Here is a 13,725-nt window from a genome sequence, read left to right as displayed (position 1 = left end):
AACTGCATGATTTCAAATAACTAGCAGAAATTTGGAGTATGAGTAAAATTTACACTTAAAATATTGATATAAAATAAATTTGGTATAATCTCCATCAAAAACCACTGACCACTAGAATGGAATGATCTGGAGCAGGCATACATGAGCCTAAGGTGACCATGCCCACTGCCAAGTGACGACTAGCCTAGGGTTAAGTTGCTGGGCTTAACTGTTAGAATGAATAAAGTTTAGGTCTAAGGAGATGTGAATGTAATATCAATATTGTTTTTACAAAAATTATACACCAACATTTTCAAAACACTGACTGGACTACGCAAATAAAACGTTATCAAATATTCTGATTATGACCTAGTTGGAGTTTCCTAGAGGGCCATATCTTGTTAAATTAGTGAACTTAGTGTCCATAATACATTCAGCCTCCAAGGCTTGGTCCATATAGCTAACCACTTCAGCCAGATGCACTGCACCATTCACTGCAAATGGCTTCACTATAACACATCTATCAGCTCTAATGAAAAGGAGAACCTGCCAAATGTGCTACATTAGATTAGCCATAATAGCCCAGCCGATGGAGGGTCAGCGAGTATGTTCCAGCCCGCAGCTAGTGCAGCTAGCTAGGCTCATGTGAGTGCAAAGAGGGAACGGCTGACAGCGTGTGGCACCCAGCAGAAACCCTGTTATGTATTCAGAGGCCATTCGACGGCCACTCAGGACTGCTGTTTGCTGAGACAGCAGCCTCTGTCTCTCTCCCCCCACCAGTCCCTCTTCACCACGCTAGGATGGGCTTAATTGCCTCATTAGCTCAAAGCTAGCGAATAGACGAAACCTTCACATCGTTCAACATCAGAAGAGCATCCGAGAAGAAAGGTTAACTTGCTATGAAAGCAGCTGCCCTTTTGGCATCTGCAGGTGTTTGCTTTTTAACAACCGGCAAGACTATAGGATTGTTTTTGTGTCCATGTTGTGCACTGCCTCAAATATATTACGCTATGCCCTGAAAATAAATATTATGGGAGATGCAAAGATAATATATCAACAAGCCTCAGCAGTGACAAAGTGCACTGTAGTTCTTAAAGTGTGGCTTAAGGTTTGGGCAGTCCAAGTCCACAATTTAATAGCTCTGAAAACTTCATTCTGCAGATGTAGCCAGTTTCTCATCCAAAGCAACCTTGGAACAAAGACAGCGAGTCATGCCAAATATGAACACTCCCCATCCCTTTCCCTCTGAAAATGACAGGGAGAGCAGAATTATGTGTGCTTTTCCAATTTCAAGTGCAAACCACTTGTGAAATATGGCAGAAAATTAAGCACGGCATGCTAATCGCTTCTTGACAAAGCGACAAAACGCCCCCCAAGAGGATAACAGAAAACCATAAGCACTTCAGCTCTAAAAAGCAGAGCATTCTTACTGAAACTCGTCGAGTACCTTGGAATTTTAGGATATGCCAACTCCCAAAACATACCTTTCAAAAACACACCACAAATGGCATGCATTTGCTGGCTCTGCCTTCTCTGGGTTTTACAGAGACAGTAATTCTGTATGAAGGATGAGGCAATGAAGCCAGCAAGGAATACAGAGGGAAGGGCTTATGACTAAACAATGGAGTGTCTAGTGGGAGAAAGGCAGCATCTGCGCCAAATACGGCTGCTAGCTCGGAACTTGGGAAAAGGACGGAATTAATGTGCTTCTTTTCCCAGAGGTGCCGTGCGCCTGCTAGGACTTGCTAGGCCCCCGCCGCACAGTCTCAAGGCCAGAGCCTGTGTGTTTCAGTCATGCAAGATAACAACCGAAAGGCCTTGGGTTTGTCCTCCTTTTAGCGATGCCGCTGTGTGTCACCCGTATCGGGAGCTTACATGCTGGGCCCTCCAGCATCCCAGCTGCCTCCGCTCCCACGTAAGGTAAAAATTTAATGGAGGCAGCAGAGGTGCATGCAGCAACACGGATGATACATTAAACCATAAAGATACACATCTGCATGGGAAGGGTGGCGGAAAGTCTCCATTTCATCAACAAGTCAAGTCTAACGACTCGTAAAAAACAAAGGTGGTGGTGCCATCTGTTCTGGAACGGTTTCCAGAGAGCCGAGTGGGAGGAAAATAAACAGAGGAAAAAGAGGCTGTTTCATGATGGCAAAATCACCTGACTGAGAGACTTAATCTTTTATGCAAACATGAACTACTTCCAGCAAGCACATGCAGCGGATGGCTGGTTTAAAGGTTAAGACACTCCGTTAAGCTGACGTGCTGTAGATTGGTGTAATCAGCCACGTTACAGAGTTAATTGCAGGCAGCTTTGCAATCAATCAGCGATAGCCTGATTTACACTGGTTTCCTCTGGTATGAATCTGACAAATGTCTGTCACTGGAGTTTGATAATTATGCCATTCTTTAGCCAAGCCTGATAAAAGCGGAAGAGCTTAAACGTGGGTGCTAAACATCTCACTTAACATGCATCTCAGAATTTCAGTTATTAAAGTTTGATGAGAAAAAAGCTCTTAGGCATAGGCCAACACAAGGAATAACAAGTAATAACGAAGCTCCTAGGAATTAAAAATGCATAAAGAGCCATTAAGGGAACTTAAATGAGAGAAGAATCATCACAGACCAAAGCAGACAACAACCATTATGGCTTATGTCACATAAAACTGCAAGACTGCTACCCTGGGTACACTAGTAAGCTAACTTTATTGAGTTGAACAAAATCATAGCTCATGGGTATGCTGAATCATTACCTCGCCCAAATCTCATGGTAGGGCTGGTACTGCAATATTGCTCCTACAGTTTCTACTTCTAGTTCTTGAAGGTTACAATTTCAGCCTGTCCTAACCAAGGCTGTCTCCAGGGCCAAGAAAAGAAATTGGAACCAGTAAAGGAGTGGATGACTACAGGATGAACACTGGGGTATGTCCCTAGATGAGGATAATCTCTAGCGTGGGACTGCTTCAGCTGGACAGTGCAGCAAATGGAGGGAAACAACAGAGTGTGCAGGATCAAAACACTTAATGGAGTGGACTGCCAGTGGAGTAAATAGACTGTTTCAAATTGAAAGGTGCAGTAGGTGTCTAAACAGACAAATGTTTCCCCTCCATTCCAGGGTCATGCACTTCCAGAACAGGGAGTAAAGGAAAGTGAAGAAAACAAAAGACATCTCCACCGAGATGCCTACATGCTGAAAAATGGCAGAAACTATATTTATCTATCTGTAATCAATTCGTGCTACTCAATTCAACTAGCACCGAAGGAAAACAAAGACTTCTCTGATGCATTACAGACATCCCGGTGCGAGAGAAAACAAGCTTGCTCAGAGTTGGTCTCGGAGCCTTAGGCTGAACCAGTGCTCTTGTTGTGACAGAATACCTGGCTTTGAGTCACTCCATGCCTCTTCTAGGAAAACACTGAACAGCCAAAACACAAGACCATCTGGGCTTGATATCCTCATAGGCAGATGAGGCCTCTTGCGTGTAACGCAAAGAGAAACATGAGAAAGCTCAGCAGCAAGCGAGAGGTGGAAATGTGCGTTTGGACGACACTGACAATGTCTTGGTCTGAAAGGGGTTTATGCCTTACCTCAGGGAAATGCTGCTGAATAAACAATTTTGCGCCAAGTCACCCTCAGTAAAGACGTGTGACGTGTGAAGGTGCAATTACGGTGATGATCCATCATCTCGTGACACTGTGATAACCCCATGCTGGGCTGGTATGAGGCTCAGGTGACAGGGAAGCCTCTCAGCATTCTCAGGGCATTGCAACCGCCAAACAGCACTATTGCCAAATCTTATGTGCCCTTACAGCTCATATAAAGAGCATCTGTCTCCAAGACAGAAATGCAAATCCCTGGTGTCTCATGTGCTTTGTATCCATGAGCTACATGCGAGCTGCTTGGATCTGACAAGATGGTATACTTTCCCAACAGCGGATGCCTATTCAGTTATCGTTCCTTTTCAATCTCTTTGTGCTCTGTTCTCCCCTTCCTGTACGGGCAAATCACTCTACCTTCAGAGGGAACCAGAAATACACCTTATTTCCAAAGAGGGAGAACAGATCAAAAGCTGCCTGAGCCATGAATAGACAAGCGTGCCAGCCTCCTCCCTGTCTGCCTGTTCCCAACCAGACAAAGACTTGGTAGCATGCGTGCCTGCCTGACAGCACAACGCGAGTGAGCAGAATGACAGCATTCATTCATCCTAAATATGTAAAGCAGACTCACTTTCAAGAAGGATTCCACTCAATGTTAACTAGAATAGCTAAGAACTTAATTGATCTTGTTTATTTGATAAGCAGCGTTACCACTGTGGGGCACTGATCTCATCAGGTATTGGGGTCTACACTCTTTTGCGAACCATCTTGCCAAAAGATAAAAGCCAGGCTAGAACACATCATGATAAACATGGCATGATCAGCCTGTGCTTTATGGATGTTGCCTCGAGTCGCTGTTTGTCTTTGTGCAAATCTCAGCGCTTCTGTGAAGACCCTCATCAAACTGTTTACACTCGTTGAAGGCTTTGGGGAAGGCGCTAGAGGTTTCCAGGAATTGTACGCCACTGAGTAAAAAAAGGCTCGGTAATTGTTCCTGCCCCATTGACTTTCATGGTTATTTACTGCAACAAATAATGCAGAAATCCGACTCGCTTTCGCTTGCAGACAGGCATGGCAGAGGCGATAAGCCAATCCTGGAGGGCTTGGCAATGGTGCAGACCACTTTATAAACCTGGAAATTCGTGTTGCATCAAGGGGCGGATGGCGTGGTGGAGGTGGGGTTTTCCATGCATGACCAAGAACTTATGAAAGAAAGCTCAGCTTGCTTCATTGAGAGCATGTGACACATCTGGTACGAGTTATGGTAAACCTGAACCGTTCACAAGCATCTGTCAAAGGTTAGCCGTGAAAGAAAATAGGCAGTTCCTGTTCGTCTGCTACAAAATGATCTGGGAGTAATTAAGCCAGTCGGGCCTGAAAAAAAAAATTAAGATTTATAGCTTCAAAAGCAACTCAAACGCTGACTCTAGTTTACTTTGGATGTCTTTGGTATTTCTCAGTCAGAGAGCGCACACTGTATTCATTTGCCTTTGTACAAACGTATAAAGGATTTCTGCTCATAATGATGATAATATGGACTATTTCTAGTTGGGGGAAGTTATATTTAATAATTTAACACCTAACAATATGCAAGAACAGTTCACAGAATTAAAATATTAACTGTTTGAAAGGCCTATAAAGCTGAAAACAAATTTCACTTACTTGACCTTCCTTCAGTCTGACCGCAGAAGTCTCTGGTATAACAAATATACTTGGATTCTTAATGAAGTTATTGTGCCAGTGGAGTAGAGAGCACAGCGTGAAAATGTTCAACATCTCCTTCTTTCACAATACTATTTACACTGTCTCTTAATAAAAGATAAACTGTTTATCAGAAGCATCTGCACTGCTGAAATAACCCTCCTACACAAAAAGAAAGCTGAAGAGTGTTTACAGAAACACCAGCCCTGTCAAATCAGTGCACATTCAATTCATTTCAAATTTATCTGTATAGTGTATCGTTTTGTCCTACAATAGACACTGTTATAAAGCAGGTTTTCAGAAATCCCAGTCCATCTGCTCGTCTATTTAAACTGTGCACATGAACTCTTCTGGCATGATTGTTGTGGACAAGGTTTTGGATTCAAATACAGCCTTTAAACAGAAGTTGCCTTAAATCAGCAGCAAAGCATGACAGACAGCTCCGTCCTTCAGAGCGTGACAGTTACACGTAGCGCAGCACCAGCCTAATTAAAGCTTCAGACAACCTGCCCATCATATAGACGCCAGCAATACACTGCACTGACACTGAGACTGTCCGTCATTGAGAGACAGTGATACAAGTGTTCTACCCATCAGAGTGCTGATATGCGTAAAAGAAAGGTCAAACATATATGAAGCATATCAGAAGCACTGGATCAGTTTACCTGGTATATTCGTTAGAACTTCCTCAGAGAGGTCTGAAATATCTGTTCCAAGGCTCTCAGTTACATGGCCTTTGCGTGCTTTGGTCCAGGCACAGACCTCATGGAAAACCTCAGGAATGTCCGAGTAACTTCTAAGCCAGATGTTCGAGCCAACTTGAGAAAATGTGCACGTTATTTACAATTTCCAACCAAACATTTCATACTCAGTAAACAAAGCTCCATCCAACCCTCATGGAGAAAGTTCTCAGCTACGCTAAAAAAAACAACAGCAGAGACACGTAAGAAACAGTTTCCCTGAAGAACCTTCCAATGCATAGCTCTTATTATTTATCAACATTGCATATAAAATCTCAGACTCATGACTCAGACATGTGGAAGACTTTAACAACTCACTGATTGAATTATGCAGAAAAAAAATATTACTTTACAATAGTTTTGAAAGTTTTCAGCCTAAAATGTATTTGTAAAATACCAGCAGGAGGGATAAAGGTACATTCAGGGCACTGTATGACAAAACAGTCCCTAAGCCAACATTTTTTTAGATTTACTGACAATACGTAAACTTGTGTGTAGCTTCCCTGCTCATTTCATTTTGAATAGCAAATAAAATGTATGAATACGTTTCTTCTCTACTACCAAAGTGACTTATTTATGTGTACATTTTGAAAAATACTTCCAATGCACTTAGTGAATCGTAACGACTCATGCCAATTAAATAAGCAGGCCATGGATGGATGGCATCGAATGCAAGCTTCAAATCCCATGGTCAAATTACATTTGTTGATTTTCTAAGCAAAAATAAGTTAACACATTCTCGACAGGGAACAAACTTAAAAACGCCAAGTCCCTTATCTTCTGCACATTTGATGTATTGTTTTATGTGAAATTCAGCAAACAGTAACTGTGCTTCTGTGCAGAAGTGTCTTCTCCATAGATGCATTTACTCGTGTGGTCACTTAGAAAAATCAACAAAATGTCATTTGACCAGGGGAGCCAAGGAGGCAGATAGACATACAGATACACAGACAGATCTGTCCTTGCAGTAGAAACCAGTCAAGGTGAACTGAATAAAGATCTATGGAACTGAGGCAACATTAAGGCGTTTTGATGTTTCCCATCTCAGATTTCTTGTTTAAACGCGGTTGACAAGTCACCCTTTGAATAACTTGATGTGGTGTGTGCATGTATGTGTGTGCATATCGCAGTGATTCAGGGACAAACACATCGGGATGTCACTTCATAACCTCTGGGTGTGCGACGTCCTGTCATCTCCACATTTCTGAGATATTCTTTTTGCCGCCGGTTAGCAGCTAAATATAGAGCAGGACCAGAATCTGCATTTCTTTAACCAACCGCGCGTTGCTACCAGTCACCCTGACTCAAACAGATAATGTGTAACGGCAGTCGCTTTCTGTGGGTGCGTGTTGTCGGGCGACCTAAACTTTTCTGTTTGGAGAGACTTGGTTAAACCGAGGCAGCAGGAGAGCGAAGAGATCACGTGACTTTTGGGTGAAAAGGTGTTTCATTACCGATCCATTACGGCGCTGACAAGTGAATTACAATCTGTTATTACTGCCCGGACAGTCATTTAACATTCTTCATTCATAGGCAGGCACTCTGTTAGAGCGCAGGAGAAGGTCGTTCATCATCGTATATAGGTTTGCTAGGATTGCAGCACTCTGGTTTAGATTAAGAAGTTTGCAATTGGAGTAGAACGCTCCGGGTAATGTTCCTGACCGCACAATGGTCCTGCTTTCCACAGTGGAACTGAATTAAAGAAACTGTATGCATCTTAAAGACTAGAATCAAATCAAAAGGAAATTGCATCTATTACAGACTATTGATTCAATTAATTATAGCAGAAAGCTCTTAGGGCTACTTCCTCTTCATCCTGTTTTCTTAAACCTCCTGACTTATCCCACCTAAGAATTTCCATTATTCACAAAAACAAATGCATACTTACACGTCCACCCCCAAGCCCCGTCCACCCCCAAACACATGAACGACCCTGCTTGGGTGGATGTGCTTTAACAGGGTCATGAACGAGCCTCTGGAGCTCGCTGCAAATACAGCATCGACTCAGCCTTCAGCTTCTTTCACACAGGCACTGGCAGAGTACAGTAGACCAAGATTAATTAGAGCCATAATGACACGGCCGCCATTAGGACACATCACAATAAGCCAACGGGCAGAAATGAACATGGTTTCCGTATCTCGGGACATTAAGCTAAACACAGAGGCAAGACTCATTTCATTACACTGAGACATACATTGGGACATTAAGAAAAACGGCTTCATCGCTGCTTTTCGTACTGGTGGAAAAGCCTAAATGACATTATTTATTAGCTTGTCGTGATGAAGCCTAAGAGACAAATGACGCATTTGCTTACTAACTTTTGTTTATCCATGGTTATTTTATTTAATCCCTATTCCTGTAGTCCAAAGCAAAAAATGAACAAAAAATGAAAAAAAACATCCCTTTGTTTTATGAAGGGATAGGGTTGACGCAGCCCAAATGACTAAGATGGGGTGGAAAAACATTAATAATTAAAAAATAAACACTCATGCTTATTAATATAGTCTACTCAATACTGTTTTGCCTATTGTAGTATTTTATTCTATTTACGAGAGCCGTTCATTTTCAACTCTATCCTGCTATAAAAAAAGGTTTGTTACTACTGTCGCATGAAAAAGTCTGAGTGCTCCTTGCCACGGCATTTAGTTGGTTTTCTAAGTGAAAATAACATCTTCTACGGAGAACACACGTCTGCACATGTTAAGGCACAATTACTGCTTACTTGCTGAATTTAACCTGCTAGAAGAAATAAACAAGTAAGTCAGTCAGAAAGTGAGTAAAAAATAAATAAATAAAAACAGAAAACGTGACCTGTCAAAAAGCTGTTTTGGTGCGTTTTATGCTTTGCCAACCCCCCCCCCTTTGAACTTGAAAAAAATTAATAATTAAATTAGTGAATACATTTGCAGATAGATAGATACATGAATAACGAAAGAAAGAGAAAATGTGGCCTGTCAAAAAAATTCGTTTTAGAACATTATACACTTTTTGTATTTCCCCCATGCTGACCTTGCAGAAAATGTATTAATAACATATTTAATTAAATAAATAAATAAAAACATCACCGTTTTTCGGAACAAAAGCTTGTATCTGCAAAATGGTAAAATTTACAGGAGAAGAAGGGAAAAAAAAAAAAAAAAAAAAAAAAAAAAAAAAACATTACTTTTAATGCAAGTCAATGGTACCAGAAATGTACACAAAACGTAAAGAGCAACAGGCGTTTGCAAATTGTCAAAAACTGAAAAACGTCAATAATGGAGATACGAGGTTTTGTTCCGACAGCAGCGATATCTTAAAAATGTGCAGAAAATGTTCTTATTTATAAGTGTGTTCACTCATTTTCCCACTTTGAAAATTAAGAAAATGTCACGTGACCCAGGGTGTTAAAACTTTTGCACAGGACTGTAGGTCCAACACGTCAAAGATGATCAAGACTAGGGCTGGGTGACATCACATATCCTGAACAGAAGACATTACACGGTGATACAGATTTGGAAAATTTGGAAATTTCAGCATCGCCCAGCCTTAATCCTGACACAGTATTCCTCTGCTAATTTATTTGTGTGTTCATTTTTAACTTATTTTACAGCACAAAGAAAAACCAGGGTATACGGTCGATGAAGGCTAAAGGGCAAAGATGATGGACTGCAGCCACGGCCATGCTGTAGCTACGACTGTATCCCTCTCTCTTTCCAAACGGAGAGTTCAACTCATGGCTCTCTTGATAAAGTTATTTCCAGGCACTGCCACAGTGAATTTGTTCATGACTGAAGCACGTCAAGTCTTAAGTGAGGTATACAGCAGTGATGCGGCAATATTGGAAGTAACTTTAGCACTGAAGGAGGCCTTCGTTTGACTGCAATAGACAGCGAACACTCTATTCTATGTTCTAGGTAGAACCATATTTACAAGGGAAAGAACGATCAAGAAGACAGAACTACTCCTTTACTAAAGAATCCTTAATAATCCATCGATGAGAGTGTAGAGAAAAAGATCAAGAACACTCGACAAAATACACTGTTGCTCACACTGACTGTCATGATACTAATTAAAAGCGGTTCCAACTATACCCACCCATGCATCAACATACTGGAACACCCAGCGCCCCCCCAGCTAAGGCCCCGAGCTGACCGCTCAGCACAGCCACACTAAACAACAGAGTTAAACTGTATCAAATTCTTTTGCATTCCTGTTATCATTCAGATCGACTCCGACAGTCAGAGAGGTGCTAGAGCAGGGTTGACCTTCTCGACATACGCCGCCACACACACACACACACACACACACACACACACACTCGCAGAATTTTAATGCATGCATTTCAGCTGCACAAGACTCTCAAGAGGTCCTCAGCTGAGTATGCAAAGCTTCAGCAACCCAAACAACATTTGTGGGCAAAGTTTTGCTGGTGCATTATGCATAACAACAGCCTTCTATTACTAACTATAGACCCAAAATGCATTCGAAGATGTATAAAATAATGCATGCAATGGAGGCACCACCAGCCCCCAGCCTCCTCGAGCTCCTCGCTGCAACCTCGCCAACGGGGTTTACGGGTGCGTACACAGCCTGACGTTACATCCTTGTGTGCCCTCGACTCAGCGGTCACTTCCCAAAGCCACCAATAATGTTAAGAAAATCGTATACATATTCACATACATGCATATTTTCCTCAGGGTAGACAGGCTCTGGCGCATCTTCAATCTTTTCAAACGAGACAATGAAGGGCAGCCAAAAACAAACAAAAAACCAAATTAACAAAGAAAAAACTGAGGATGCAACTGTGCCCATCTAGGCGATCAAAAGCTGGTGGTTGCTGCCTTTGCCCCATATGGAAATATGATACATGGGCATTTACAGACAAACAGTGTTGTGTACATATGTATCACACTGAACATATATGCATAGATAACAGCATGGCTGATACACGGTTGAATACAGTTTTATTGGTCACTATGGTTACCTGTGCTTTTTAATTTTCTTTTGTCAGGGAACAACTTCTTCATTAACGTCACGTTGCAATGCTTTTACTGCATAGTTTATAATGCGGGTGGACTTAGGATTTAGTAGTGCTGCTACTACAATGTCCACTTCATCAGGATGATGTAATGAGATGATGCACAAAAACGGTGTATAGTACAAGGTGAAGGTAGCATATGAGTAATATATGCTTTCCATATATTAATGTTTTCTATGGTATATTGTTAAATATGGTAAATATACATACACATTATACACACACACACACACACACACACACACACACACACATTGCCATGTATCATATCTCTGTATAGGGCAGCTTCCACACACAAAGGCATGCAGAGTCCAGTGCTCAGCTACAGTTTTCCAAGCCCCCACGACTCGCACGGGCGTGGAGGGATCCGAGACAACGACACCGCACGAGCCTCCTAAACCGTCTCGTGCAATGCCGAGCAAAAACGGGCAAGGCACGCGACCCATTCGCACCTCCTCTCTAAGCCCTATGCAACTTGTGCACATCACCCAGAACATCTGGCACGTGACATGTGTGTCTGGTCAAGTTGCACAGAGGTGTTCCATGTGTCTCATATCTAGAACGCGCCAGAGAGCGCCTGGCTCTTCGCCACACTCAGCACGCGCCAAATCTGGTGTGTTCTGTTTGTCTAAACGAGGCTTACTTGCCTTTTTTTGTGTGCTCTCGCGCCGAAACGTCTAGCCCCCCCTTCCCCTCCCCTATTGATTATCAGCGGAACTCAGTCACTTCACTTACCGAGAAACAGGGACCGGACCAGGGCGGACATCACGGCGCGCGCTGGAGGAGGTGAAGGCTCCTTGAGGAGGGCTCGAGGTGAAACCGGCGCGTGCGAGCTCACGCGAGTCACAAAACACGATCACTCAGGCGCGCGCGCGCGCCAGCAGCACCCTCCCCAAAAAAACGTTCAGTTCAACAAAGACAACAAAGAAATGGCATCAAACGTGCACGAGGCGCGCGCGAGCCCCGCATAGCTACGCGCTACAGACGGACCAGAGGCGCGAGAGCCGCCACGTATCCATCCGGGCCGGGCCGGCTCGGCTCGGCTGGGAAGGTCGGGGATCGAAGTTTCTGGGTGTCGGGTTCCCGACACCGCGGCGCGGTCTCCTCCGCGTGCGTGCGTGCGTGTGTAGGTGATGTCCGCGTGCGATGCACAAGAATGCCCGACAGGGAGTGAAGACCGGAGGGTGGACACCTCTAGAGTCCGGAGAGTCCGCGCGGTGTAGGACGCACGCGGGTCGCCGTTTAAAGAAGAGAGCTGAGCGCAGCACCGCACGCGCAGTTTACTTGACGTCGTGCGTCATGACATAACGCGAGTCTCGGGCCGCAGACCAATGACTGCAGTCCTGTGGCTCAGGGAGGACTCGGGTTCAGGTAGTCCGGACCGTCAGGTGACGCGAGGCGCTCCGAGAAACTCTTTATCGTGGTTTACAGGGGAACCCCAACCAAATTTGCACAATTTCTCAACTGAGACGAAAACAGAAGTCATTTGCTGAAACGGTTCATTTATGGACAAACATACTGACTCAGAGTCCTTTGCAGTGGTGGTGATGGGAACCAGGGGTCACAATGTCTGAAACACAAATATATCCATTTTATTTACTATCCAAAACCACCAGTGAACCTATGTATGTAATATTTGATGTTGATGATGGTAAAATAGTAGAAAATCTGGGGAAAAAAGTTTTCTTCAGGGAAAACTTTACCTTAGAACATCCCTCTTGCATCCTTCCACCATGAAAGGATTAAAACACATTATAAGCCAAGACTTTATCACAAAACTACCATACACACCATGTGTCAGAGACAAAGCAGCCAATAAGAACAGAGCTCATTAACATGCACCAGTCGTAGCCTCTTAAACTCCATGAGACCACCGGTGGTTCCAAAACGCACTTCGTCATATTCTTCATAGCTTTCATATTTCACAAGCTACATTCAGAAGCTGGGCGTCGTATGAGGCTGTAACTGTCTTCTTATCAGTCAAATAGATGGTGATGGCATTTTTAAACCCTTATAATAAAAGAAGCTGAACTTTTTTTTCTACTGAAAGAACCCATTTCCCCACAAATCTGGGCTATAAGCTATAAACAGATGGCGTCTCTTCAGTGATCTGCTCTGTAAAAGTAATTTTTATAAGAAAATACAAAGAGCGTCTGAGATTTTTGGCTTTCAGCAGTAAACTGTAAGCATATAGCAATATGTTTAGATCATAAAACACATGTTCTGTTAATTTGAGGGGAGCTTCATCAAAAATAAATAAATAAATAAAATAATTTGCATTTATTTCATGCAGTTACTGAATAATTTACCTTATGATTTGGCCACGAAAAATTCAGATGGAAAAACCAAAATATACCCTGGAAAATAAGAGGTTAAAGACACAGTAACATCCTGCTTATTTCTGAGGAACAAAGAATGGCTGGAAAATGGACGAGTATAAATGAATTGTGACTGTTTTTGGTACACTAATCGACACTTATGAAGTGCTTCGAGTGGCTGGTCAAAGCTCACATCTGCTTAACACTTCCAGCCACCATGGACCTTCATCAATTTGCATACCACTCCAACAGATCCACAGGCGATGCCATTGCCCTAGCAATATGCACTGCTCTCACACACCTGGACAGAAAGCACACCTGTGTAAGAACTCTGTTTTACAGCTCAGCATTCAGCACAATCATCCCTACCAA

At 42.9% G+C, this 13,725-nt stretch overlaps 1 protein-coding gene across 1 annotated transcript in view; it reads right to left on the bottom strand.

Annotated features, from left to right (window-relative positions):
* Positions 1-12,336, bottom strand: part of clmpb (CXADR like membrane protein b) — a 129,771-nt gene extending 117,435 nt beyond the window's left edge. The window contains exon 1 of the mRNA XM_017709098.2: positions 11,771-12,336. Coding sequence (XP_017564587.1) covers positions 11,771-11,801 — 31 coding nt within the window. The 5' untranslated portion in view covers positions 11,802-12,336. The remainder of the gene's footprint in view (positions 1-11,770) is intronic.
* Between the last annotated feature and the right edge of the window lie 1,389 nt (positions 12,337-13,725).

This window comes from Pygocentrus nattereri, chromosome 7, assembly GCF_015220715.1.
Source record: "Pygocentrus nattereri isolate fPygNat1 chromosome 7, fPygNat1.pri, whole genome shotgun sequence".
Taxonomy (NCBI): Eukaryota; Metazoa; Chordata; class Actinopteri; order Characiformes; family Serrasalmidae; genus Pygocentrus; species Pygocentrus nattereri.
Note: the sequence above shows the minus strand (reverse complement) of the source record. Positions and strands in the feature narration are given on the sequence as shown.